The sequence below is a fragment of the Solea solea genome, chromosome 9 (assembly GCF_958295425.1).
Source record: "Solea solea chromosome 9, fSolSol10.1, whole genome shotgun sequence".
In the NCBI taxonomy this organism is placed as follows: Eukaryota; Metazoa; Chordata; class Actinopteri; order Pleuronectiformes; family Soleidae; genus Solea; species Solea solea.
The window spans coordinates 21,970,875-21,995,785 of NC_081142.1; the positions used below are offsets into that span (position 1 = coordinate 21,970,875).

The 24,911-nt window shown below is 41.9% G+C and overlaps 2 protein-coding genes across 3 annotated transcripts in view; one reads left to right on the forward strand and one right to left on the reverse strand.

Annotated features, from left to right (window-relative positions):
• The window catches only part of zc3h3 (zinc finger CCCH-type containing 3), a 55,209-nt gene extending 43,327 nt beyond the window's left edge, over positions 1-11,882 (reverse strand). The window contains exons 1-3 of one of the 2 annotated variants that reach the window (XM_058638818.1): positions 10,362-10,535; positions 8,576-9,656; positions 8,211-8,383 (exon numbers count right to left, since the gene is read on the reverse strand). In XM_058638818.1, the coding sequence (XP_058494801.1) occupies positions 8,211-8,383; positions 8,576-9,656; positions 10,362-10,407 (1,300 nt within the window). In that variant the 5' untranslated portion in view covers positions 10,408-10,535. Of the gene's footprint in view, positions 1-8,210; positions 8,384-8,575; positions 9,657-10,361; positions 10,536-11,802 lie in introns of those variants that run through there. The other variant, XM_058638819.1, reaches the window with a different exon arrangement.
• Positions 11,883-13,557: 1,675 nt separating this feature from the next.
• On the forward strand, positions 13,558-22,929 carry cyldl (cylindromatosis (turban tumor syndrome), like). Its single transcript, XM_058638820.1, has 15 exons — positions 13,558-13,954; positions 15,210-15,662; positions 15,882-16,166; positions 16,591-16,669; positions 16,749-16,930; positions 17,171-17,336; positions 17,908-18,049; positions 18,226-18,336; positions 19,122-19,213; positions 19,290-19,353; positions 19,444-19,576; positions 20,261-20,369; positions 20,477-20,595; positions 21,498-21,711; positions 21,811-22,929. The coding sequence occupies exons 2-15, from the start codon at positions 15,240-15,242 to the stop codon at positions 21,993-21,995; spliced, it is 2,304 nt and encodes a 767-aa protein (XP_058494803.1). The 5' UTR covers positions 13,558-13,954; positions 15,210-15,239; the 3' UTR covers positions 21,996-22,929.
• The last annotated feature ends 1,982 nt before the right edge of the window (positions 22,930-24,911 follow it).

The following is a 24,911-nucleotide window of genomic DNA, read 5'->3' on the forward strand; positions in this document are numbered from 1 at the left end:
TAAATCCAGAGTTACACACTGACATTATAGTGACGAAACCCCATCTTGTGGGATGCAAGTTTGGCCCGGCAACAACAGAATAACATTTTTATGAAATATAATATTTAGCCTATTAAATTCACTACTGCCGCCCCCTTTTGAATACTGCGGTGAAACTTTGATAGTGTCTGTGCACATGGATGGATACAATCCAAATATGTGTGCTTAGTGTAACTGCTACTGTACAGTCAGTCCTGCTGGTTAAAAATACTGAAATGATAGCTCATGGCAAATCTGCAGTTAGGGAAAAAAGGGTACTGTATGATGTTTTGAGTAAGAGTTGCTCAATTATCTGCCTAGCCGAGTATTGGGGGCCAATATTAGGCATTTTGTCACATTTGGCACACTGTATTTTAACAATCACATTCTGTCGAGTACTTGTTTGGTCCATAAAAAAGACAGAAAATGTCGAAAAATATTTGTCAGCGTTTACCAAACCTGGAAATGATGATGTTCTTGAACATCTTCAGAAACAAAGATCAGTATGAATTTGATACAAGGAGCAAAAAACCCAGAAACTATTCACAATTAAAGAAGCTGAGAAATCTGAAAGCCTGTTTTAATTATTCAAGAAGAAGAAAATAGTTGGCGATTAAATTAGTAATCGAAAACGTTAAATGTCAATCAGTGTTTGTCAAACCTGGAAATAATGAGGTTCTTAAATGTCTTTAAATTATTCACTTTCAATGTTCAATAATAATGATTAATAATCGAGTAATTTGTTTCAGCTCTAAATCGATTAATAATCAAAAAATCGAATAATAGTTACAGCCCTTTTTTTAAGTAATTACAAAGTAATAAAAGAATAAAAGGCTGTGCCTGTGCATTGATACAAATGTTAACAATTTTTTGTGTGTTGGAATATGTAAAATTTTTAAATGCATTTCAGTTGTAAATATTGATCATCAGCCTCATTAACTAATAATTGGTATAAATATCAGCCCTGAAAAACCAATATCAGCTGACCACTAGTCTCAGTTACTGGCAGCAATGTGAACTGAACTAACAAAACAATTGGACATTGTAAAGCAAAAACTGTGATACTGATAATCAACTAATCAATCCATTATTGAAATAGCAAATCATTACTTTAAGACAATAAATGAAGCAGGAAACAATCATTACACCTGCGATGTCACAGTTACGAGTCAACAGATGTAAAAACCTTTTATCCTATAATAAAAAAAGTTCCTTTAGTATTAGATTATTGTCAAAGACGCACACTCCCATAGCTAAATATGGCAACACCCCCTACCCCAGCCCAGATATTTACCAATAAGTGACTTGCATGTGTTCTCAAATAATTAGTGGGGCTCTGCCTGTGTCCTGTTAGGTTTCTGATTTATTTGGACAGCCTGGCACATGAGCCGCTCCTCTGGATACCAAGAAAACATTTACCTCCTTAACAGGGAAGGAGTCGCAGTCATCCCAGGCTCAGGTTTCACTCCTCAATAATATTGATTGCACATTTCAACACATGCCGCTCATTCTGTGTGTAGATAAAACTGTGCAGCGTAAAAAAAACCTAAAAACTGCCCCCACATATGACGGCACACACAGCTGAGAGGAACACAGCAGCCAAGTCAAACGAATCGAAGAGTGTTAGATGTTGGAGAACATGACATGAGATTGACAAATCTTTTAAATGGTAAAACCCATTGAGCAACTCGAAACTCATGCAATGAAACTGAGCTGGGTCACTTGAGCGGGTTTAGCAAAGCGCTACAAGTGTTCACTGCTTTCAGAATGTCCTCAGGAAACCTACACACGTCCATCTGCATGTTCGTCTCAAATGAGTTTGAACTTTAATTATGGCCAGTTGACAGTTTAATGGGAGTCTGAAGGAGGAGGAGGAGGAAGGGTCTCAGACACAGACACAGACACACACACACACACACAAGGGGTGAGGTAGTTCTCCTGTGGACATTGAGTCCGTAAAGGAGTCCGGTCACTGGCATGACACGGCTCCTTAGATACTGAGGTGAATCAAAATGCCAAATGTTACAGAGCTATACTGAGCCTGTCCCGCAAAAGACACCGTCGTACATGAGACATAATCATTCATGCAACTGAATAACCACGCCGCGTATATATAGGCTCAAAGATAAATGCATATGGGGTTTCTAGAATGCTAAAAACAGATGAGAATTTAAAGCTACAACAGCCGTCTCTGCCTAAATTGTTAAATCAATACTTCACCGATTTGCATGTGGCTTTGTTTTGCTAGAAAAACTGTGCTTCCCTTCCTCAGGTTTCCACTGAGTTGTAAAAAATCTGTTTTTCCCTTTCCAATTTTGCCCTACGGCAAGCATCGGTTCAAGGTTTGAAACTACAACGCCGGTTCCGCACTTTTTTAGACTCACCCATAGGGGGACAAGACTTCATTCCCAGAATGTAAACACGGTGTCCACCGTCTTTGCTAACAGTTACGCTAACCGGCTCTTGCTCTCCAGAGTAAACTGAGAACAACAATGATAAAATGCCTTTTTTAAACTGATATGGCTGCAAGGGAAACGACCTGCTTTTCGGTGAAAACCAGAAGCCTCTGGTCGCAGGTGGCACATATTTTCTTTTGTATTTTTATATGTATTATATATTTATATATATTTAACTTCTGTGTTTACACAACTAGCACTGTCTGCTTCGAAGCTTGAGACAGCAAGACTCTCACGGGGCAACAAGCGCAGTGCATTCTGGGAGTTGCTGTCGTTCATCTACATGAGCCAAAATTTTATTTTTCTGCCTTTCTCAGCAAAGAAGGCACTTCTTTGCTTATTTTACATTTCTACTACATAGATGACCCAGTTTTAATAGACAGTCAACTTTCCAACGGTGAAATATTCCTTTAAGGCAATTAAACGACTTTTGCTTTGTTTGGTTGTGTGGGGCCACAGCACATGTTGTGTAGAGTGAGTGTGTGTGTGTGTATGAAGGGACAGGAAGAGAGACAAAACCACAGTCTGTCAGAAGTCAGACAGAAGGAGAAGACAAGTGGTCCACCTGTTTGACACAGAGAGCCTGAGAAAGTGAAGAGGAATGGGCAGAATGCCAGCATGTGTGTATTAGGTTAAGGTCCTAACGGTGCAAATGTGTGCGTTGTCCAACTGATAATACAGTGAGAGCACTAGAGAATGGAATTTAGAGAGAACGGTATGTGGCAAAACAGCTGATGGGGGGGGGGGTCCTACACATCAACTACAAAACACACACACACACACACACACACACAGTGCTAAAATGATTTGACCACTAAAGTGTTCTGAAAATAATCAACATATGATATAGAGAGAGAGAGTGAGTATGTGTGTGTGTGTGTGTGCGTGTAATGTGTATGTACTGGGCTGCGTCAGTGTAAATGTGGGAGGGTGAGTCAGTGGAGGAGGAGAGCGCAGGACCAAGTGGCCACAAGTGTGAAGGAAAAGTGGGAGAAACTGGAGCAAGTGTGAACCAGACAGTGATGCAAATAAACAAACAAAAATAAACAGGCGCGTGTTGTGCCAAGCCGAGTCAGAAAAGGACAGGAGTGAAGTGTCAAATGTTGCAATGCATGAAAAATGTACCGACTGACAGCTTTACTGTGTTATATAGAGTGTTATTATATCCCAACCAGGGGGAAATGTTAATTAAATCAAAAGTTTTCGAAAAGTGTTATTATCATTATTGGACGCAAAATGAGATTAACGACGAGTCATCAAACAGCTGAAGCTGCGATACGGGGAAAGAACGGAGATTTAGATGTTAAAAAAAAAATACACCATCGTAGAATTTTTTATGAGTTAAATAAAAAGATATATTATGGATTAAAGCTGCAGGGTTGAACCTTTGGCAACATTACTTGAAAACGTGTTCTGTCAAAAAACAAAACTATCAGACCTGACTGAGGGGGTGCGTTTGTGTGTGTTCGCAAGCAGCGCAGGGGTGGGTGGGTGTTTACTAGAAGCATTTTTTTCCCCCACCAAACTGTTTGACCACCGGGAAACGTTGTGATTTCAGTCCTATTCCAACCCGTTTGCCGCCACCTCGCTCTACTAGCACTATGTGTCTGTTGCCTCTGTCTGTCTTGACATTAAACAAATCACTTCCTGTGTGCAGCGCTGGAATGAAACGAGATCTAAATGCATGCCGCTATAGTAAGGAAACACAGAGGGTCGTGTTGAGCTGATAGGCTTAAATAGCATTGTGTGACCCATTTGAATAATGGTTTGTTTATGTGTTCACACGAAGACAGACACATTCAAAGTGGGAACATCAACTTATAAAATAATAAAGAATTGATAACATGGATTTGTTTCTTAAAGTGGCAAAATAAGCATATTATTAGAACAGCAACTATTCAAAATGGCAATGTAATAAATACAGGAAAGCACTGATCATGTTTTAAAATACATTAACAATCACCCAATCCTAATATTAGTCATTAATAGTCAACAGTTTTTGCACAGAGCACCAAGTACTGGTGTGTACATGCATATCAGTGGAGAAGGAGGGGAAAATGATGGGGAGCAGTGGGAGCAGCGCCTCAATGCAGAGCAGCACTTGATTTATGGCTGAAATAAATGGGATCACTGAAGGAACCGTAACGCGATCCCTGTACAAGGTGGTAGTGGCAGTAATGGGCTCCGCGGTGTCAGTGTTGGAAGGCGGAGCGGGGGTTGGTAAACCGATGCCGACGGACCAAAGGTGGCGGCGTTGCCACCATGAGAGCGCCACTCCTACTACTAACACAACACAGGTCAACAATCAGACTCACTTTGTGTGGACTTCATGATTTAAACGTGGAGTAGACATTGCACAAAACACCCAAATCCTCATTTTATGAGAGTGCGTGTCAGACTAATAATAGCTCTGTGGTTTGTAACAGGCCATGAACTGCCACGTATTAACATTTTTCCAATACAGACTACTTCAAGGTAAAATATACAATGGCCTTGAAAACCGTGAACACTAATATTACAATACTTCAAGTGGACAGCCCAATTTTTCCTCTTACATCTCAGAGTGAATGTGCTGCCTCTTTTCTAATATATTCCATGGAACAGTCGATCAGTCGGAATCAAAACGACGCCATTTTGGCAGGAAAACACGCCGTACAAATACGCAGGTGGCTATACAAGGCAAAATATACTTTTCCAAAAGGCTGGGGACAGAGGACACACAAGGTGCAGAGCTCTGGCTCTCTTCTTAGACCACTTGATTATAGGTCCGTCACTCTCTATCCAAAATTCTAATATCCGTCACAAACCGGTTTGAGTTCAAAATATACAGCCTTGAAGCACCATATAACATCTGAAGTAATGACCACATGGTCCAGCAGAGGGCGTTCTGAGTGCAGCTGATCCATTTTGAATTTATCAGTATAATAAATGTGATCTTTTGTTGTTTTGCTGTGAAAATGGAGGACAAAAGCAAGCCGGACCCTCGTCCTGAGTGGACAATCACAACACCACAGCATCCAGAGAGCTCAAACGACTATTAGTTGGAAAAATTATAAATAACAACTTACGTCACACTGAAAGGTGAGTCTTCTATCGCAGCTCTTAGTCATCAGTATCTGTTTTAATGACTTGATTATTCGGTTATTTAACGTTCAAACCTTGTGTCTCTTCCCTCTTGTGAAAGTTATCCGGGTATCTCTTTGGTTTCGGCTGTTGTTGAATAATTAATTCACATTCAAACAATAATCTGGTGATTGATCAACAGTCATTAAATACTTGGATTAGTTTTGTTAATTAGACACTAGCTCTACAGTGACTTTCCAGTGAAGTTCAGACACAAAGACAAGTGAGACACGGCCTGAAAACGCCTGAAGTGTGCAAAGCAACGTGGAGAGCTTAAAAAATGACAGAGCAATGGAGACAGCTACAGAGAGGAGAGAGAGAGCGTGTGAGCGAGGCTGAGGGAGGAGAGGGAGAGTGGAGTGAGATAGAGACCTAAAACGCACCCGAAGCCTGTCACATGGGGCCTGAAGGCGCTCGGCTCAGCAATCCTCCCCTCTGTTCTGTCCGATCCTGACATTTATCTGTTTTATTAGATTATCTGGGCTACATGGCTGTCTCCGGATGTGGATGCAGCAAGCACACACACACACATATATATATACATATACACACACACATACCTCTTGATTCATTACTGCTTTAACTGCTTACTTAGGTTTATGCCCTCTTTAAATTAAACTGCAGATAACCGAGCACCTCAGAAGACGGTCACACCCCCCACCTCGACATGAGGAGGGGAGGTTAAAGCGAGTCGTTGAGGAGGAAATTAAGAAACATTGTTTGTGAGTGTATTATCACGCATGTGTGAGTGGTCATAAGGTTGGTGTTAACGGGCTCATCTATAGGGACTCTGCTTCCCATCATTAGTAATTCAATTTGCTCTTTATTAGCAGCTCTTATCAGAGGCGCAGACGGCTGCACGCCGCTTTCCTCACTCCATCTTCCTCCGCACTCACCCTTGCTCCACCTTTCCCGTGTCTCTAATTCGGAGTCCCCGTCTTTAATTAGAGATGCATGTGTTCTTACCACAGGCCATTCAAGTTTGTTAAAAAAAAACAAAAAACTGAACAACAAAAAGAAGAACAGGACGAAGGAGGCGCAGGTTAAAATATGAGACGAGGAGAGGCAGACTGATAGACGCAGAGCCAAGGGAACAAATAAAGCCTAATGTTAATAGTGATGGCTTTTCTAATGTCTTCTGACTCCATTGAGTAGGGGAGATTATACCAAGATGGGCACGAGGCATGCAGGGTGCAACGCAAAATGACCGGAGAGTTGCAGGGGCAAGTGGAGAGAGAGAGGGTAAGAGGGAGGGGGCTGTAAAAACAATGATTGCTTTCCATCAGGTTAGGCCTATATTCTACAGTTCGTTAAAACAATCCAATTTGCAAAAGGATAATTATGCATTAGCTCCTTTTTATCTACTGGAGGGAGAGCAGTGCCAGGGCTTGATAGCAGTGTCGCTGCCTGCCTCCACCTCTGCAAATTACCCGCTATCGGCACTTGTTCGCCATCACGGCTGAATTGGGCAATCAATTAACCCCCCACCCCCACCCCCCTGCCCATGTGTACCCTCTGCCATGACAACCAGCAACAAAAAAGCCACTCCATGGGTGTGAGATGCTGCCCTCTACTGGGGATGCAGGGAGTAACTATTACTGGTGCTGCAGCTGAAGGGCCAATTATTTAAAATGCATACAATGCAGTATCTTGATAAATATCATTAGGTTTTCACTGTTGTGTTATAATCAAAAGCGATGTAGGAGCTACTATGTACAAAATACTCCACATGGTACCTGGCACATATCTATAAACCTCCAGCGTGAGGAACTGAAAAACTGTGAGCACACAGATGTGAAAACTATTAAAGGTATGAAAGTACCAATTCATTTTTGTCAGATTTGCTGGTTGTAAAATAACAGGTTATATAACAGAAGCAAGAGATGTGGAAGCACAGCAACACGCAAACACCAAGGAGACTAAAGTTAGGATGCAAGGGATCAACAGCAATGCAGAAATGAAGTGGAAATCATTTGAAATGGAGAAATTCAGAGAGATCAGTTAAACTGAACTAGAGCTTTTCTTAGCAGACAGATCACCAAAGACGAGATGATTCCGCATTTTAACCATCATCCTGACACAAGAGATACAAAAGGCATGTGACATGGAAAACAGGCCACTCATTTGACCATTTACACCTGTGCTTTTCCTCCAAAATGGCTGCAATGAAAAAGGCCTACAATTATAATTATGTATCACATCAGCCTCAATGAAGGCAGTGAAAGTCTCCAGTGGAGACTGAAGGTTTTTTTTAAGTTCTTTACGTTTCAGGTAAGACTGAAAAACCAGTTGTCACAGCGCCATCATCAGCCTGTAGGCTGGAATTCATATTAAGAAGTTGTGTTTTTTTGTGTTTCTTTTATTCTTAATGATAAATTCTACCCTTTTGTTTTGGTTTGTTAAATGTTGTCACTTCTGGTTGAAATGTGCCATAAAAATTAAGTTAGTGTAATTGCTGATGGGTTTGTACAAATGGAGCTTGACCACAACTAACCTGATTAGATGCAGTCACACCCGCCCCCACCCACATTTAATGCTACTTTTCCGCAGAAAATAAACAATGTGGCTACAGCAGCAACTAAACAATACTCTTGTGCTTGTCTGTGCCCTTACCTGCTCTCGGTGACGTGGGGGAGAGCCGCCTCAACTTGTGCCGGCCAAAAGGCACGAGGTCCCTGGAGGGCGTCCTCCTGACGCCCGGGGGAGTCCTTGTCGAGGAGTGCGTTCGTCCCTGCGGGAAGTTCTTCCCTGCTGACGGGCTGCTTCCCCTCTCTGACCCACCTCCACTGTCGTCACAACACAGAGGGCGAAAGAAAAGCATTTCATCAGTGGGACACTGGAATGTTCTATTAAGCAGATTATAACAAGAAAAGTCTAATGGAAGCAGTCTAAGACGGCCAGGAGCAGTTAAGGTGAACTTTGCTGCCACCTTCTGGCAAAAGACGGTGACACACATTGTGTTTGTTTCCATTATTTACCTGTTTGCAGACTTCCTGATGATCTTCATCCTGCTGCGGAGTTTGAAACCTCCGGGGGAGGAGGACGGAGGGGAGGCACGAGACGGCGAAACAAACAGGCCACCTCTCACTCCTCTGTGACTTCTATCACCTCTGAGTCTCTTGGTGGCCTCTCCCGTGTCGTGAGCTCTCTGAAGGAGAAGCAGGGTTTCAGGTGATTTTTGAGAGGTCTTGGCTTGGGCTCCGGTGGAGGAGGAGGAAACCCATTTGTACTTGGAGGTCTTGGACGCGGCAGCAGCCGGGCTAAGCTTTCGCGGTAACTTCTTGGCAGGGGTTTTCTTAGCAATTGTGGAGGAGCTTCCACTGGCGGACGCAGCTTTGGGGGCTGACGTTGGAGAAACACTGACAGTTTGTTCCACGGATGGAGAAATGGAGGTGCCTGGCTTGGATTCCAACACTCCATCATTTTGGCTCTTCACCCACGTGAACTTGGATTTTTTTTCAAAAGACTTGGTGGCTGGAGCCTTGCTGGTGAGAGACGCAGTTGCCAGAGGAGCTTGTTTTGCTCCTTTCGACAGAGGAGAGGGGGGTAATTCTGTAGTACCGGTCTGTTTGTGTTGCGAGCTTGGGCCTGTTGAGCTTGAACGTGGATATGAACCATTTATGGACTCAACCTTTGCTGGATCTTTCTCTATTCCAGCGATGTTGCAAGTGTGGCCATCTTTCTTCTGCTGAGCAAACCCTGATGATAAAGCAGCCGTTTTGGTTTTATCACCGCCATCTCCTCTGCTAGAGTTGTGCAGTGAGATGCTGCGAGTCGCAGGCTGGATACTAGAATGAACCACGGAGGAGGAGGAGGCTGGAGCTGAAGGACATCCAGTAGAGGACTGAGGATTCTTGTTTCTGAGAAAATGTGTTTTCCTCCAACTCCCTGCGTACTCAGTTGCAGGGGCAGGGGCATAATTTCTCCCTCTGGAGTTGTATGAATTGAAGTATGTGCTGCCACCTCTGCCTCTGGCTGATGTTGTAGCTTGTGGTTCCCTCTGGACAGCTGATGGAAACAGTCCGTCACCATGGACCCTCTTATGTTCATTGATGAGGTCTGTGAATAGAAATAGAAATAAGAGTGATTTAGTGGTCACCTGACAATTTGACTTTTTTGCAGATGCCAATCTATAGAAATCAGGGAATCGAATGGCAACAATATATGACGCTGATTTTTTTTTTTTTTATTTACCATTTATATATATATATATACTCAGCTTTTCAATCAGAGCATCTGACACATGCAAATTGTGTACAGTGCAAACTACAGTATCTGAGGTAAAATGATAAACCCGAACATTTGTGGAGAAACTCTGAAAAAGCCTGATTCTTGGTTCAGTTGTAGCACTCGAGTATTGTGTTTATTTTTACATTAGTAAAAAACGAAAAAACTGTTGGAAGTTTTCCCAAACCTAAAAACTATGACAAATGAAAATTATTCAGTTTCTTAAGATTTTTTTTGTTAAGTGGAGCAAAGAAACCAGAAAATATTCACATTTAAGAATTGATTTTATTTAAAAAAAATAGATATGCAAACTGTTTAATCGAATATCAAAACAGTTGACAATTAAATAGCAATGTGTTCTTTTAATGGTGGTGAGCCACAGCTGAATGAATGTAGGGGAAACACTGATGTTGTTGACACAACTTTCATTACCTGGTTTCTGGCAGCTAACATTAACCTGTACCTATGTGCCGGCAGCTAAACCTAATCACAGCTGTGATCTTACCTTTTAAACCCGCACGCTGCTCACAGACTTACCCTGAAGTGACTCAATTTGCCCCATCAGATAATCACTCTCTTCCATGTTTGTGGCTGAACTTGCATGTAATCAGTCTGTCCTTGTGGATTTCCACACTGTCTAATCACAGAGTGACTGATTCATGGGTGATTGAAGTTTTTACCTAAATCTGATGGGTTTTTTTTTTAAATGATTTCTCTCGCATCATCTTTCCACCAACTGCCCAACTCTGCTTTGATCGATGACAAATATTCACCATGTCTTTGATCTATAAAAAGTAGAGGTCTCAAACACGCGGCCCTTCAATTAAGTTATGAGTTATGTCTCTATGTTTTTCTTTAAATGTATAGGTTCATTCACACACTTTTGAATTTGTCACAAATAGCATTATTGCATTGTAATGATTGAATACCCCGATTAAACAGTTACTTTTTCCTAAAATGTTGGGACTTCTTTCAATAGTCCGGGCCTCTTCTAACCAGACTAAATACTTAAGTGGCCCCCAGGTCATTCGAGTTTGAGACCCCGGGCTTAACCAAAGTCCTAATGTGAAGACTACCCTTTAATATTATGGGTGAGAATTACAGTGTAACTCTTGATGTGATACCAATAATATCACGATACAGTGTGATAATTCAATATATTGCAAGACATCACGATATCTGTCTAACTGAAGAAAACAAAATGTTACACATCACAATATAGACAATAAAGTCTACTGGCCAGGTGACTTCCGCCCGAGTTTCCCCTCACTCATTTGAGCAGCGCCACCGTGAGGAGACATGAAGTAATGATGTCCAGCGAGTGAAATTGACTGGGACCGTTTACTTTAGGGTGCCTTAATTTGTAATATATTATATATCACCAATCGACCCTTTATGTGTTGAGATAATGGACTTCAAACGTATCCATGTATCTGGTGTGGACATTATTGTGAAAATCTTCAGGAAGTAACGGTGGCTTTGATGTCAGCCACTCGAGCCCAGAATGTTCGCCGAAATACACACCTTTAAATGTAAAAACGAACAACAAACGTCACCTCTTACGTAAAGTAAGTAGAGGGACTGAGAAGACGTAATGATGTTGTTTTAGGAAACACATCTAGTTCAATTGTCGCGTGAAACGGTAGCAGCGTGGCGATATAACCTAGCCTAGCAGCGGCTAAATCAGTGCACAGAAAAGGACGTAGTGACGTCGATGTCGTTGGTGGATGACAACAATAGTGTAACTCCGTGTTTAATCTTTTAATTGGTTTACAGCAACTGACACCTGGCAGCACACACGTCAATTTAAACTATTTATAGAACGCAGTGTGATGCTAAGCAGGTAGTTCTACGGCAAAAAAGGTGTCTTTTAAGAGGGAGACAGCACCAGCAGCTAAAGGTAACGGCAGCTGTGACTTTGTGTTTTTAATCCGCCCGCTGCTCACACAACTGCCACCATTCTCAAAGAAACACTTACCACCAAGAAATTTGATTTGTCTCTCCAGCGATTCTTTCTCCGCCATGTTTACGAAATAACGTTTACGTCATCAAACGGCGACAGATGTCGGGCCCTCGCAGATGACGCTTTTCGTATTGTCCAACCACAGAGAGCTTATTTTAAATGTGAAGTTTGTTCCCGAGTCTTGTCTTGCAGGGTGAGTCCAAGGCACTATTTGGTGAGCGTATACAAGCAACATCAGAAATCAGCTCGAGTGCCACAATCAATTACAGATCAGAAAAGAATAATTTTGCATCATAAATACATTTCTACAGTGAATCATATATTAGTCCATATAAACACATATTGGAAGCTTCAATTGCTAATGTTACATTACCCTTCAAAGTCCAAGTTCCCCTTTAGCGACGACGGACCAGAAGTTAGGGAGCTGGTTTATATATTCCAGCAGAAGTTGTCAGCGTAAATACAACACAGGACACATTTGATGACATTGTAGAGGAAACGGAGCTTCCCTTGCTGTCTCAGAGCAATTGCCACAGATCAAAACACACAATAGCCCAAAATGGATATTTTAACACATACACACCAAAGTTAACACATACACACAGTGAACATTTTTATAATAACAATAATACAATTAGTGATGGTGAGATGAAGCCTCATGAGGCATTGAACCACTTGAGCCAATTGGTTCGAGAAAGGGTTCATTTCTCGAAGCTTCATGTGCACACGAAACCACCTACTGGCCAAGTGTATAATCACAGGCAGCTGTATCTGAACCACATAATGTGTGATGAATTGAATTTTTGTGTCTGTTAGAAATGACTATGAATTACAAAAAATGTATGACCAAATAATTTCTGTACATATGTGTTTAATACATTTTTTGAATGTATTCTGTGTGTGTAAGTCTTCCCAAAATGGTAATATCATAATATGGCAGGTTGTGCAATGTTTTTCTGAAAATGGCATGGGCGTAATCAGGCAGAGGACAGTGAAGTGCTTGTGGAACTAGGAAAAGGGCACAGATTATGCTTGTGAAACTTGGACAATGATGAGCCTCGCTGGCTCCATCCTATATCACCTATCCTACTCTCCTCCCTCTCTCTAAACTCTCCAAACTATCTCCAAACTATATAAACGCTGTCCAAACTCTAGTATCCAAACTCTCCAAACTATCCAAACTCTCAACTGACCGCAACTCTCCTTCAAAAACCCACATTTTGAATGGAGCTATATAGGGGTCTATATAGCTGTAAAACCTCGCGCTAAATCTGAACCACTTCACGAAGTAATCACGTGGTTCAGCCGGGCAGCGAGGCTTCGGACGTCATCATTTTTGGCTCCTCCCCTAAATGAAGCAAGCCTCGATACGCGCATCGCGGAAACGCCCCCTCCCCTACTCGGCACACGCTTCGAAGCCTCGGAGGTTATATGTATTTATATATATGTATATATATATATATATATATATATTCCTTCAGGATAATAAAAGTATTCTGATTCTGATTCTGATATATAAGCTAGTCTAGTGTTTTAATTACAATTGTCCACATGTTATTGATTTGATTTCTGTCTGACAGATTAATTTTGCATCATTGTCATCATGTTATGTTTTTGTAAACTATATTTCAAAACAAACACTTTTACTTTGAAATTATGCACAACATTACCCTTGAATACCTTTATTCTGCTTATTACTAAGACATTATTTTATTATTAACAGTTAATTTCCCCCAGAACTGGACTTTTTCTACTTCGAACGACCCCCTGAGTGCTGACCACACTAGAAGTTCACTTGCCCCCAGAGTGAAGCCCCTGACCTACAGTAAAGTGAGGCCGGTGGTTGCCCGTCAGACCCGACTGAGGGTTCATATTGCCTACTTCGCTAAGTGTCGTAGGCTAGACTGTGAAGAGATTTGGGGAAACAAGCGAGACGTTTTCTTGAAAACATTGATATTAAACACTACAGGAGGTCGTCGTGAGTTTGTTCTGCAGACTTTTATAAAGTCTAACTTCACACCAGCACAGTGTGAAATGTGAAGTGACACATTTATGGTGAAATGAAACGAGAAGAGAAGTGAAAGTGAAACGTGGAAAGAGCTGGACGTAAATCAACAGAGGAAATCGCAGACGACTTGGAGGGGAAACCTTTAAAGTTGTTAAACAGGTGAGTTTAGCAAGATCACGCAAACTAATGCAGTGTTTGTCATCAATGAGTGTTTAAGAAGAGTGACGACAACAACGAAGTTGCTCCATTTTGTATGTTTTCAGTGTTATTGGTGATTTGTTAGCGGTGATTTCACGTTGTCATGGTTGTCGTAAGCTAACACAATTGGTAGCAAAAGCTTTATTTTCAACAAAATTATACATTTTCGGTGTGTGTGTGTGTGTGTGTGTTCTTGAATTTGTTGCCTTTTAAGGGCCAGTAGTCAGGACCAGGACCAGGGCCAGTAGTCCTCATGGAGACCAAAACCTGGTCCTACATTTCTGACGAACTGGTTTAGAGCTAAGATTTGAGCTGTGGCTAGGTTAAGATTAGGTTTAGGCATTAAGTGATCATGGTTTAAGTTAGGGTTAAGGCTTTGTTTAGGCTGTTCAAATAAATGGAGTCCTTAAAAGGATAGCAGTGTGAACCTGTGTGTGTGGGTATGTTTGTATGGGTGTCTGTGTGAGGACCAAAATGCATATAAACCTTAGAGAGTGAGGACATTTTGGCATGTACTCAATTAATCAAGAAAATATTCAACAGATTCATCAAATGAATATATTTTAAACCTTGTGTCCACCCTGCATCAGAGTTTTCAAGCCCCTAAAATGTTTGCAAACACTGCAGCTCCAGTTCACTCAGAACACCAGGGCTGTGTTTTAGTTGACTGACACATTATTGGGAACAATGACGCAGCTTCTGTGGTGAAAAGTTTTTGTCCAGCGCTGTCAGGTCAACACCTCATTGTTGATCACAAAAGCCTTAATCTCTTGTTTTACTTTTTTTCTTTTTTGCCATAGCTGTAGTTGTAGTATTTCTGCATCAGAAGCAACTCACTGCAAGCTAGGCGTGTGCGTGTGTGTGTGTGGCATGTAGTCATGTGATATGTTTTCAGGTATGATAGTATGGGTGGAGTTCATTTTGATCTCTCATTAGGATGGTTGTTTATATAAATCATTGTTTTAGTCCAAGGTGCAGTACACAGGATTTCTTAGCTTTATTATTAATAATTCCGTAATAATCTGTTACCGTGATGTCAGTCAAGCTTTCTGAGAGAGGGAACTAGATTCAGCATTGCCCCTGGGCTTTGTTTATGGCCACATAAATCCGACGCATTCACCGGAGGCTTTGTCCAATCACAGGACAGGTCTTTTTGGAAAGAATTCTCAAAAATATGAGTACTAACATTTGTGTGTGTGTGTTGCTGTCTGTACAGCTCCCCACGACTTCCACTGTCGTCGTGACCATGACGTCAACAGAACATGTCTACTTCATCTTAACTAAACGCCCTGAATCTCCTGGACACCTCAAAGCTGGTAGCATATGTTACGCCCCTGAAAGCAAGTACAAGAGACGTGTGCATTCCTCCAAGGTAAATGTTACCCCTTTAGACTCGTATGCAAACTTAGATTATGCAATAGATTTAGACTGCATGACGGAGCTGAGTGCGGAGCACGCCGAGCTGCTGCTGGCCCTGCCGGATGACAAAGAACGATTGCAGTGGTTCCAAGACAAATCTGCTCTCCAAACTGCAGTAGGACTCACTGAGGGCGATGCAATTATTGTGCTGGAAGGAGAAGATGAAATGAAGGGCATCATCCGCTACATCGGAACACTGTCGGGACCAAAATATAAGCGTCCTTTAGCAGGAAGGTTCTTTGGGATTGAACTCCAGGTGAGCCTTTATAGTGGTGCATTATTTTGCCTATATATATATACTGTATATATATATCTTTAAAATGGCATTGTTGTTGAAGAAAACTGACACAACACTGTTAAACATTCAAAGTATCAGCCGCAAAAAAGACAAAAGTGTACCAGTACCTTTGTAGTCAAAAGAAAAAAGACACTGATATTAACTCTAACCACTTGCTATGCTTTTGTTGACCTCCAGGGAGCAGACAAGGGGAAGGGGACGTGCAACGGGAAACATCAGTACAAAGATTACTTCTCCTGTGAAAAAAAATGCGCCGTTTTTGTTCCATTCTCCAAAGTCAGACCTTTGGTTCCCATTTCCTTGACTCCCACTGCTCCAGAGCCGCCGCCACAGCAACAAACAGAGGCGTTACTGCCGGGGGACAGAGTCACTTACTTCATCGAAGATAAATTTGGCCATGGAATGGTGGTGGATGTGCTGAAAGAGGACGGAGAACGTTTTGTTCAGATCTCAACGGTTAGTAATATCTCAAGTGTTTATCTTTTGGCACTCGTGATTAAAATGCAGCTGTTTTCTTCTGTCAATATTTTGTTCCTTCAACACACAAACACACACAGCATCCATGATTATCTCTTCTCCACGTGAGAGTTAATTAGAAACTAGCCATTTAACGGAGTATGTGAAGTGAGAAGTGCAAAATGTCCTCATTGCGAAAAGATTTGTTTTGGAATGAATTTACAGCAGTAACAAAACGGCAACACGTCACGTTCACGCGGATCGGACACGTGATGGCACCAAACCAGGAAGTCATGATCGACTAGCTTTTTGAAAATCCATTAGTGCGCTCCTTGCTCATCTTTACGCTCTCTAATACAAGCAAAACGTCAGATTTTCTTTTGTACAAAGACATGTTTCTGACTTGTTTTGCTGGTGTTTCCAGGACACCGATGAGAACGGGAAGATGGGAGGTGAAGTGAAGATGCCACTACACTGTGTGGTGAAGGGAGAGGTGTCTGCAGGTTTGAGCAGCTGTGCACATGGTGACGTTGGGGGCGCTTTTGCAATGAATCTGATACTAATAAAGTTTTTTTTCCACAGCTGAGCCAGAGAAGATGGACATTGATACGCCGCCGACAAAATCAAAAGCTTATGATCCGCGAATGCTGCTGAGTGTAAACTCTTTGGTGGAGGTGAATTTGGCTTTAGGGAGGTCGTATGGAACCATTCGCTGGATCGGCAATCTGCATGATATAGAGCATCCCATGGCTGGACTCGAGCTGGTAATGTTCTGGGCTCGACTATTCTAACCCTATGTAAACCTGTAACAGAACTATACGTTCTATTCTGTCGCTGACTGGGAGCCAGTATAAAGACTTTACAACTTCAGTATTGGGCCTAGGAATGACCAGACTACCCAAAATAGTTGTGTGACACACAGCTGGACAATGAAATAAATGTAAATTCATTTTTAAGGGTTGCTCTCAAAGTGTGATCTTGACGTTCTCACGCTAACCCTGCAGGATGAAGACGTGGGCGTGAGCGACGGCACCTTCAAGGGTGAGCGTTACTTCCACTGTCCTCCAAAGCGAGGTCTGTTTTTGAAGCTGAGCTCCTGCCATCCCGACTCACGTTTTCAGAGCTTATCGGCCAATCACAGTGAGAAGATGCCTAAACTGGAAGACACAGGTTAGACCATCGCCTGATTTGTGAAGTAGTGCCCTCTTGTGTACTAGTGTAGAAAGATCTGAAGCGTGCATTGATAATGTATTTTTGTCAGAGTAAAGTAAAACAATGATATTGTACATACAGTTTATTTGTATGATGAATAGGGCTGCGGAAAAACTTATTCTGTATACTTTCATACCAATTCATGAATAATACTTTGATACCAACTTAATAAGCACAGTTTTTTACTTCAAACATTATCGTAAAATTCCTTAGTTTTGGCCCAATTGTCCTCTAGACGCACACCCACACATCTTAATATCTAACGTTTACTTCCTGCACACCTCGAAATGGCAACCACAAGCACTGTGAGATCTCAGTCAGGCAGAATAAGCTTATTTGGTCACTGACGCTGATGAGACTCCTTAGATACAGAAAACACACAGTATTCTGTCTCTTGTAAGCTGAATTCTACATTTACCAGTTGCTCCAACAGCAGGGGGCAACACGTTATCATTGCACCACATGTATAATGTTGTTATTTGTGTTAACCTGCACAATGCATGTGTGTGTTTTTATTGTGTGTTGTTAGAGGTAGCGATGGGGCACAGCACAGGGAGACCGGAAACGGTTCCACCCATCAGCACAGAGCAGGTGAGCCGCATCCTGACCGGACGAATGAAGGGGATCCAAGGACACTGCAACTCCTGCTACATGGACGCCGCCCTCTTTAGGTCAGGATGATGCATTTTATAATGATGATAATAAACATTTTAAATGGTCTACACTGACGTTTTATTTGTCTGGTTGGTAACGCATCACAGGTATTTCACACAATATACTACTTTTTACCTTTTTATTTGATGCAGTCTGGGGTTTGTTTGTCAAAACTCTTGAACTGTGTTTTCAGTTTGTTCTCCTGCTCCTCTGTGCTGGACTCCATGCTGTATAAATCAACGGAACCTCAAGACGCCCCGATTCAGCGAACACTGCTCTGCGACATTGTCAACCCCCTTCGCAGGTAAATGCTTTAAAAAGTGTCACGCGTCGCAAAGCCCGAGGCAGCTGTCGCTGAACGTTTTTTGTTAACAACTGTGGCGTTCAGATGAACTGAGAGTGATTCAATCATTCAATCAGACGATCAAACGTTTGTTTAGCACCGAACACAAAAACACCCTGCCTGTTTAACACACTAGTGATCTGCTCGTGCCCAAACTGAAACTGTGCCCCTGTTAGTACAATATCGATAGTAATCCGCCAAAGGAAAGTGGAAAATGAATGGAAGGGTGAACATTAAATGACATTTTGCCTCCCAAGATATCAGCAAACAAATCTGTATTACTAAATTAGGCGTCAACTATTTTGATAATCATTTAATCGAGGTTGAGTTTGAGTGTTTTGTAAGGGAAAGCTTCTAAAATGTGAATATTTTGTGGTTTCTTTGCTCCACATGACAAAGAAATCATTAAAACTGAATCTTTTTTTTAGTTTTTTTGGACAAAACAAGACATTTGAGAACATCATCCTGTCCAGGTTTGAAAACATTTTCTGCACCAAACGATCACTCGAGAAAATAATCGACAGATAAATCGATTATGAAAAATGAACGTTAGTTGCAACAACTGTTGAACATTGTTTGTTGAAGGGTTCAAACCCGAACCCAAAGCCGTGTTGTTCAATAGGGACAGTTGCTTTTTTCTGCCATTAAATGATTAAAAACACATGTGTGTACTCACAACGTGCTTGTACCCTTGTTTTCTATCAAACCCCTACATGTTACATTGTCTTGTGTGTTTTCTGCTGCAGTAAGGGTTTTGTGGACGGCAGGTACGTGATGAAGCTCCGACAGCAGCTGGAGAAACACGGCTACAGTCATTCCTTCACCACGGAGGAGAAAGGTGAGTGTAACCTGCAGAGCTGGTGTTTTGTGGTTTGAAAAAACGTGACTCTTACTGTGTGACTGCTGCCTTTCAGACCCAGAGGAGTTCCTCATTGTCATCATGCACCACATTCTCTCCCTGGACCCTCTACTCAAACTGTAAGCTTGCATTTCCTCCATAAGGAAATAACCAAATACTTTTCTTTTGTCGTTGTCATCTTGACGTCTGGTGCTCTTCCCCCCTTTTAGCTCCGCGGGTGGTAAAGTGCAGGAAAGCTACTGCTATCAGATCTTCCTGGACCAGAACCACAGCCTGGTGCTGCCGACGGTGCAGCAGCTGCTCGAACACTCGTTCCACAGCGGACGACTGAGACTGGCAGAGGTGAGAGCTTGGAAGATACATCGTTGAGTCATCCAACCAAAGGAAATCCTCACAAATAAATGACATTTTACTTTCCTCATATCCTCATAAATAGGACAGTAGAATAAGTAGAAAATAATAATTCATTAAGGTCTTTGACTTGTATTTAAAAGTCTTAAGTCACACAAGATTCTACCTGACATTTATTCTTTATGAGGCTGTCTTTCAAGTTAGAGTCCAAGCATAGAGGTGACGCGTGCTTCAATTAAAAACTCTGTGGACCACGTTCTTCGTTTTTACTCTTAAATGGGAATATTTTCTGGTTTCCTTGCTCCTGAGAAGCACCTTTCAACATCAACTCATCAATTAATGGAGGAAATAAAGGAATAAAGTTATAAAGAACTTACTTAACTTACGAGGGCTTTTGTTTTCTTTTGAAGGCAGTCACTTAGACTTCCTCTGTTGTGGGAATGAGCCGTGTCGCTCAGATCCACTGTGTGAGGATCAAATAACACATTAATCTCTAAAGTGGCCCTTATAACTGAACCTTAACTGTAGTCTATGCACAGAATTTCCAAGGATACATGCGTCTAATGCTGTATTTTCCCCAGTAGATGGCGTTGTTGTTGTTCTCGGCAGATCTTTAACCTCTCACGTGCAGGTTGATCTCGTGTCTGACGTTTCTGTGCTTGGCTCCGACGACAGGTTCCCTCCTGCCTCATCCTCCAGATGCCTCGCTTTGGAAAGAAGTTCAAGATGTTTGACAAAATCATTCCGTCTCTGGAGCTGGACGTCACCGACCTCCTCTCTGATGGTGAACTCAAACACACACAGACAGACAGAACAGGGAAGGACATGGGGGAGGCGGGGGGAGATCCTGAGGATGACGTGTGTGTGTGTGTGTGTGTGTGTGTGTTCCAGGTCCGCAGCAGTGCATAATATGTGGAAACATGGCCGCTGAGCAGTGCAACGACTGTTTTAAAGACCCTGTTTTCAGCTGCACGGGATTCAAGGTCTTCTGTCGGATGTGCTCCACTCAGGTGTGATAACCTCTGTCTGTGTGTGTGTGTGTGTGTGTGTGTGTTTACTGAGGACTTGTGTGAACAATGATGTGGTTTTTCTCTGTGTGACTTAAGCCAACTTCACCACCTCAGGCTCTGGTGAAGCAGTAGAACTTAAATGACTGGGAGAAAACAAACAAAGTAGAGACAAAAATAAAAGCTTTCATTGTTGACATTTAAACCAGACTGTCAGCGCTTTGTAGATACTAGTGCAGCCGTGTGTGTTTTTAGTAATAGTTGGTTTGGTGTGACTGAGTGCTCATTGTTCTGTGGCATTTTCATCTGTGTTTTGGTAGAAAGCAAACACTGATAGTGACATAATGCAGAGCTCGAGTTCAGTAGGGTGAAGGCTGCAGGAAACAAGCTTCCTCTGAACCTGCTGGTTCGGGTGTGGAGAGACCTGTCTGAATACACAATAATATTATTGAATAAGTTAATATCACTTTCTTGAGAGAGCAGAGTGAGAAGCCATCTGCAGTAATGTGACTTATAAAGTGTGTCTGAAAGATATAATAATGTAGTATAAATTTTAATGTTAGAAAGTGGTGTTTTAGTGGTTTACTACAGTCGTCTGTTTTTGCAGCTTTCGCGCACAGACTGTGTTTAATGATTGATTTCATATTATGGGATACTTTGGCAGCTACTTTTGAAATAATCTGAAATTGCCCTTGAATGAACGGGGAGCTTTTAACGTCCTCGTGTAAAATACACAGTCAAAACCTGTTAAAGTGGAGCTCATCAACATTCACTGTGTTATGTTCTGTGTCTCTGTTTTGCTGTTTGACACCCTTTCAAAATAAACCTTCAGTTGAAACGGGAAAGAACCAAAAAGCATCACATTAGCCAAGACCCGTGGGTTATTTAGTCCTTTATTTTTCCAGGTGCACTCTCATCAGCAGCGGCGATCCCATCGGCCGGCTGCTCTGGTAGTCCCAAAAGAATACGTGGGTCACCACTCGCCGCACACCCTGACCAGAGACAAACTGGAGCTGTTTGCCGTGCTGTGCATCGAGACCAGCCACTACGTGTCCTTCATCAAATACGGACCAAGCCCCGAGGACTGGCTCTTCTTTGACAGCATGGCGGACAGAGAGGGTGAGTGAGCCGCCATCTCTTCACGGGCACACACAGAAAAACACCACCTCTGTGTGTGATTTTGTGTGTCTGATTTTGTGTGTGTGTGTGTGTTTTCAGGAGGAACAGATGGCTTCAACATCCCCGAGGTGCGCGTCTGCCCCGAGGTCGGCACGTACCTGGAAATGTCTCCCGCCGAGCTGGCCAGTCAGGCGCCACGGGACATGAAGGGTGTGGCCAAGCGTCTCTTCTGCGACGCCTACATGTACCTGTATCAGAGCACCAGCATGTGCCTTTACCGCTGAGGTCGTTCATGAGACGGCGAAAGAATACAGAGCTGCCTTTTAGCTGCCGGTGTCATTTCCTTTGGTTGATTCTTGTACGATCTGATTTGGTTTCATAGGTAATTTAATTTATATAATGACACTGTTGTGTGTTCTCTGCGGTGTAGCTGGAGGTAAATGTAACAACCGACGATGAAATTTGCACTATGAAGACGAGGAAATTGAACCATAATCACAGACAGTGCGGCGCCTCGTTGCGAATATCACTTTCTATTGACAATTTTTATTTACAGTTTGTACATAATTGCCGACAAATGACGGCTATTAGCTTCTTTCAAATGCCACTACTGTGAATTACACATGTGCAGTAGTGTGTATTTGTCATTATTATTGCTTAATAAAGTCAGCGTTGCACTTTATTTTGACTTGTTTTCAGGACGGACTACATCAATGATCCCCCAGACAAATTTTGCAGAATTTCCCCCCCGTCCTTTTAGTTAAGATTTATGTGTATACATTAAGTTTCATTAAATTTTATTAGGCGTTTACAGGTTATGGCTGTAAATGAGTCACTGAAAATATGCACAAATCTTTACAACGTGGGTGGTCCTACAGAAGGTTTGGGACACACTGGTCTCGTTCATACTGCACTGTATCAGTATATAAAAAAAAATCTCTTTAACGTTGAATATTTTATATTTGCTTTTTGCTCAGGAAACGTACAACACGGTGAATTGTATGATGACATAAACACAGACGAAGGGAAACTAAACAAAAATAGATGTATGTATATTTTTCGCAATACTGTGCAAAGCGATGGGACAAACTCACTTATTTCCTAATACTTTACTTCCTCATTAAAGGGTCGTTTAGGGCGGGGACACAAGCTGTCAATCTGTCAAGTCCGAAATGAATAAATGAATAAAATGATTTTTTAATCTTTCTTTTCCTTTGACATTTTTTGTCTGTTTATTGATTGTTAGGATCAGAACAAAGGTAGAAGGTAAAGGTTATTGTCGAAACAAATGATATTCTTGAGCTTTAATGATGACTTTATCTATTTTTCTGTTTAATTTTAGGGCCCGAGCCACAAATGGCAGGGGCCGAAACTGTGGCTTTGAGGTCATTTTTGAGGAGGTTAAAGTGCATAAAACCTCTAGAGACTTGGCAGGGAGGTCAGGTGTGATGAAACAGAAAAGGTTTGGTTTTATTGTTTTGACCTTTGTAGACATGGCGTCTAAAAGAACGTTAATATAGTGTCAAATATATATATATATATATATATATATGTATATATTTGATTAAGTGAAATAGCAAGACTAGTTTTAAACATTCATTTCAAAAAATAAATGACCATATGAATAAAACATCAGTGAGTGTGTGTGTGTTGCCATGTTCCTGCCTCTGCTGTGTCAGATGTAATTCATTAATTAGCCTGAGGCTTTTTCGTGGCATCAATTAATCCATTCTCCATGAATGAATAAAGTGTCCCCACGCAATGTTTTAAGAGCTCACTTTAGGGTTACCTCGTCCTGGTGAAGGAGTCGCAGGAGGAGAGAGACGTCTGGTACCAAATCCAATCCAACTTTATTTGTGAAGCAAATTTAAAACAACCACAGTGTAAATAAATAAGACAGAATATGTAACGTTCACACTAAACTGGCATTTCAGGTAGAAATGTCAGCATGCTTGTTGAGTTGAAACAATTACTCGATTATTAATCCATCACTAAATGAATCGTCAACTATTTTGATAATTGATTAATAATCGGCTTGAAACAAGATTTCTGAATGTTTTAGCCTCTTAAGTGTGAATATTTTCTGGTTTCTTTGCTCCATATAAACAAAGAAATCATGAAAACTGAATCATTTTGGTTTGTTGAGAACATCATCATTTCCACGTTTGACAAACACGGATCGTTTTCCAACGTTTTCTGACATTTTATGGCCCAAACGATTACTCGATTATGACAATAATCGTTAGTTGCAGCTCTTGTTATATGATGACCTTTGAACCCTGCGTGGATTCATTTTTGTAAGAAGATCATCGATCAGCGAATGCAGTTTTTATCGGCAGCTGTGTGGATGAGGATGTTTATTCGTTGACATCCAGTCTTTACTAACTGCCGGTTTGGTCTTTCTTTAACACGTAAGAACAGGAGCCTAAATGACCTCACTGATCCTGGCAGATCCAGACTAAACCCCTGCACGGAGAGTTCAGGTTGCTTCCTTTGTGGACGCAGAGATCTGCTGCTGAGATGCAGAGATTAGACTCAAAGATGACCTCTTGTTTTGTTTTATGAAACTAACCGCCCCTAGGAGATCATACAGATTCTTGAACTTGAACTAAAATGACTTAGAAGGCATAAGACCCGCTGCAGAGGCTCAGGCTGACACAGGTCACCGCGCTGTAACGCCTGTTACACTTAGAAGACCGCAGCTTTGAAGAGCTCTCTCGTGTCGTGCCGGCCTTAACTCCATCACTTGAACAGCTTCACATGAGGTGAATACAAAGCAGCTTTTCTGGCATTAAACTGCAGGACTTTCCTCAGGTTTCCTGTCCTCCGTCTCATCTTCTATCCGTCTCACTGGATATTTGTCTTCACCGCGGATCCTTTTGATCCTGAGAGCTTCTGTGAGTGACCTCTGTGCACGAGTGGGGGTTCTTTTACACACCCGTGGGCATTGGGTTGGCAAGTGTTAGCAGCATATTCAGCATTATTACTGGACGTATAAGGGGGGAAAAAAACCATGCTCAGCTGAACGACTCCTGGGTTTCTTTGAAAGAAGATGAAAAAAGAATAAATAAAAGGAGATCCCTCAGCTGCAGACGTTTTCCAAGTCAGAGTCGACATGACATTTGTAGCCTCACCTGTGATGGAAAGAGAATTAAGTCCTAGTCCTTTACTTAACCCTTTACAGGGCGCTCATTGAAGGA

Coding starts and splice junctions, on each gene's coding strand:
- cyldl (XM_058638820.1), top strand. CDS start 15,240: ATGACGTCAACAGAACATGTCTACTTCATCTTAACTAAACGCCCTGAA. Junction 15,663..15,881: donor GAAGGTTCTTTGGGATTGAA/CTCCAGGTGAGC, acceptor GCTTTTGTTGAC/CTCCAGGGAGCAGACAAGGG. Junction 16,167..16,590: donor GTTTTGTTCAGATCTCAACG/GTTAGTAATATC, acceptor TGGTGTTTCCAG/GACACCGATGAGAACGGGAA.